Source organism: Habropoda laboriosa, unplaced genomic scaffold (assembly GCF_001263275.1).
Source record: "Habropoda laboriosa isolate 0110345459 unplaced genomic scaffold, ASM126327v1 scaffold155, whole genome shotgun sequence".
In the NCBI taxonomy this organism is placed as follows: Eukaryota; Metazoa; Arthropoda; class Insecta; order Hymenoptera; family Apidae; genus Habropoda; species Habropoda laboriosa.
Window position 1 is genome coordinate 309,470 of NW_017100290.1, and position 3,726 is coordinate 313,195.

The following is a 3,726-nucleotide window of genomic DNA, read 5'->3' on the forward strand; positions in this document are numbered from 1 at the left end:
TAAAACTAAAAGCATCCGTTCGCTGTACATAATTCCAACGGGGAATAATAATGGCTGACAGCTACCAGTGTCACGCGCCATCTTCTACTTTCCGTTCTCCTTTCACAAAGCTATACATATACGCGTAGTCAAACGAGGTTCGATCACCTCTCACCTCTGCCTCGATTCTTTTATACTTTATAGCGAGCTCGAGCGACCGTCGATGCGCTTTTGTGCCAAACAATTGCCTACTTCAGTGCACTACACTTTTATTACGTAACACAGACGGCCGTTGTGTTGTTACGTAACGTTGGAATTCGTAAATCTGATTGATTCCCTTTTCTAACCCCCTCGCTACTACCGGCGGCTATAATTTCAAAATAGTTGTGAAACGATCTTCGTATAATTAATGGTTATCCTAGATGAACCAGCAAAGGAAAAATATAGGATAAAATTTGTTCGTGAGAAGCTTAGTTTTTGAAAAAATTGAATTTGTAAAAGTAATAGTGTCGAAACGTAATACGTCGAGGGGTTTAAAAAGTAAGAAAAAGAAATGAAAGACGAAACATTTCGGTTGGACGCGTGATAAGATTTACGATAAGATAAACATTTAGCTGAAGATAAGATAATAAAAGCAGTGACGTGAAATTTACAATAACTATGATTGTAAAAGTTTCATCGTGTTTTTACGCGACGGCGTTGAAAAATAACGCGGATTAATAAAACGAAAGTATCGGTAATTCGAATTAGGGTACGACGAATTTTACGACTCGCCAATTCAGCAGTATTACTAGCGTTGTTTCCTTCGAAGAACTGACTATTAAATTATCTTTTTTACTGTGGCAATAAAGTCGAGGCGATAGCGCGTTCTGAAATTCAGAAAAAAAGAAAAAGAGAATAGAAAAAATGCCTGCCACTAAATATTTCCGCTTATAAAGTGTTTGAATGACGCGGAATAGAGACGGTCGATATTCAGCGCGAAGTTGGCAACGCATGCGCCTCAATTGTCTCAGTACGCAGCAACTTCAGGGTGGTCCACAGTGGCACTCGAATAGTTGGGAGGGGAGGGCTTTTTTGTCAATAAATTCTCTTCTTTTTTTCTTCAACAAGAGAAATTCTCTTCGATGTAAATAAGCAAAGGGTTCATATTCCTCAAGGAATTAGAAGAATATGTAAGTACTTGAATATTCGACGAATTTTCCATTGAAACTCTCGTTCAATCTCCTTGACGTATCCTCGAGTGTCAAGTTGTATTTTCTTCGAATCGTTTTTTCACTTCCATCTTACGTTTCTACATGTTTTACTCCATGGTACGAGTTTCGTGAATCGGATTTTTAATTTCAGATCCAATTTTTTGCTCTTATAGTACTCTTCGGTTTGACAACATAACCTCTATTATGTCTTCTCAATGTACGATCTGCCGCACGATTTCATCGATCGTTCTTCATTTTCGCTTTGTATTTCGAGTAAGAATCGATTTGTTAGGGTAACAGATGGTTTTTTTTTTCTTCCTTTCAGTTTAACGGGCTCTCAAGATGTCGACATCTGCGATATATATTTTAGATGTGAAGGGGAAGGTTTTGATCTCACGGAATTATCGTGGAGACATAGAAACAGGTGTCATAGAAAAGTTCATGCCCCTTGTAATGGAGCGTGAGGAGGAAGGCAATCTTACTCCGATCATTCAAACTGCTGAATGTACATACGCGTATATAAAGTACAATAATTTGTATATCGTGTCAACTACAAAAAAGAATGCCAATATTTCACTAGTATTTGTGTTCTTGCATAAACTGGTGCAAGTCATGCAAGAATATTTCAAGGAATTGGAAGAAGAGAGCATACGAGACAACTTTGTTGTAATTTATGAGCTCTTGGACGAATTAATTGACTTTGGATATCCACAAACCACAGACAGTAAGATCTTACAAGAGTATATTACCCAAGAAGGGCATAAACTTGAAATTCAACCACGCATTCCTATGGCTGTGACTAATGCGGTATCTTGGAGGTCAGAGGGCATCAAATACCGTAAAAATGAAGTTTTTCTCGATGTTATTGAATCTGTGAATCTTCTTGCAAATGCCAATGGAAATGTTTTGAGCTCTGAAATTGTGGGTGCCATAAAAATGAGAGTTTATCTGTCTGGAATGCCAGAACTGAGACTTGGCCTAAATGATAAAGTTCTGTTCGAGTCTACAGGACGTGGAAAGTCCAAGTCTGTGGAATTGGAAGATGTGAAATTCCATCAGTGTGTTAGATTATCCAGATTTGAAAATGACAGAACAATTTCCTTTATTCCTCCTGATGGAGAGTTTGAACTAATGTCGTATAGACTAAATACACACGTGAAACCTCTGATATGGATTGAATCTGTAATCGAAAGACATGCTCACAGCAGAGTAGAGTACATGATAAAAGCAAGATCACAATTTAAGAGGCGTTCTACGGCCAACAACGTAGAAATAGTGATTCCAGTACCCAATGATGCAGACTCTCCCAAGTTTAAGACCACTATTGGAAGTGTCAAATATTCACCAGAACAGAGTGCAATAACATGGTTTATTAAATCATTCCCTGGAGGAAAGGAATATCTGATGAGGGCACACTTTGGTTTACCATCTGTAGTTGGAGAGGATGTGGAAGGAAAGCCACCAATTCAAGTTAAGTTTGAGATCCCTTATTTCACTACATCAGGAATTCAAGTCCGTTATTTAAAAATTATCGAAAAGAGTGGATATCAGGCACTACCATGGGTGAGATACATTACACAGAATGGAGACTATCAATTGAGGACAAATTAGACATAAAAAAATTAGTGGAGGGAAAAGACATTTTTAACACGTTACATTAATGTTAATTGGGAATGCAGAAGTGAAAACTAGTCGGTTTGCTACGCTTAGTATGCTTCCCAACGTTTACAGTTAACTTTATAGCCATTTTCCGAAACGATCGTGATCCATACGAAAATCAAGATCTATAGAATATAAAAATAGCGTTTGCAGTATTGAGCAATAATTTCTGATGTTTGATGTTTATTTGACTGATCCATTTTTGGCAATTGTAATTTTGTAATCTCGTTTCGTGTTGTTATATAAATCACGTGGAAATGCAGAGTACTTAATTTATTATTTGTTTGTTTTCTTTCAATGCCACGTTATTTGATACATGTTATCAATCGCATTTTCTATATACAGGGGTTACTATATAATTTAAATAATCAATATTAAACAAACAAACAAACAAACGAATGAATTGTAAATATATTGAAAATCATTGTATCTTAATGTTTTCATGGAATTGTTAACGAATTAATAGACACGTTTTTCCGTACTAATTTAAGATGTAATAGTATTACATGGAAAAAGATTACTATTGTATATCAGTATGACAATGGATAATAATATTCTTATTATTGTAAACAATGTATTAGTAACTTAAGACACTCAACAGATGTATTAAATTTTTAACAGAAACCGATTTATATGCGTTTTTCGTCAACCCGAGAAATCCGTCTTCTTTTTTTTTACACTATCGCAGATACAATCGTATATTTTATTAAATTTCAGGCGTTTAACGGGGTTTCTAGTTACAATACATCTCCAAATCTCCAGTAAAAATCGCCTTATTTATATTGAGAACGAAAAAAAATTTTGTTTTAGATACGAATTTTTATTTAAACTTTTAATCAAGGTGAACGTTTTTAAAAGTAACTTACCATTTCTCACTTGTTTTGAGACAAAAGAA

The 3,726-nt window shown here is 35.5% G+C and overlaps 1 protein-coding gene across 1 annotated transcript; it reads left to right on the forward strand.

Moving 5' to 3' along the window:
- Positions 1 to 1,021: 1,021 nt before the first annotated feature.
- LOC108573807 (AP-1 complex subunit mu-1) lies at positions 1,022 to 2,799 on the forward strand. The gene is made up of 2 exons (XM_017936284.1): positions 1,022 to 1,151; positions 1,498 to 2,799. The coding sequence occupies exon 2, from the start codon at positions 1,515 to 1,517 to the stop codon at positions 2,781 to 2,783; it is 1,269 nt and encodes a 422-aa protein (XP_017791773.1). The 5' UTR covers positions 1,022 to 1,151; positions 1,498 to 1,514; the 3' UTR covers positions 2,784 to 2,799.
- The last annotated feature ends 927 nt before the right edge of the window (positions 2,800 to 3,726 follow it).

Coding starts and splice junctions, on each gene's coding strand:
- LOC108573807 (XM_017936284.1), top strand. CDS start 1,515: ATGTCGACATCTGCGATATATATTTTAGATGTGAAGGGGAAGGTTTTG.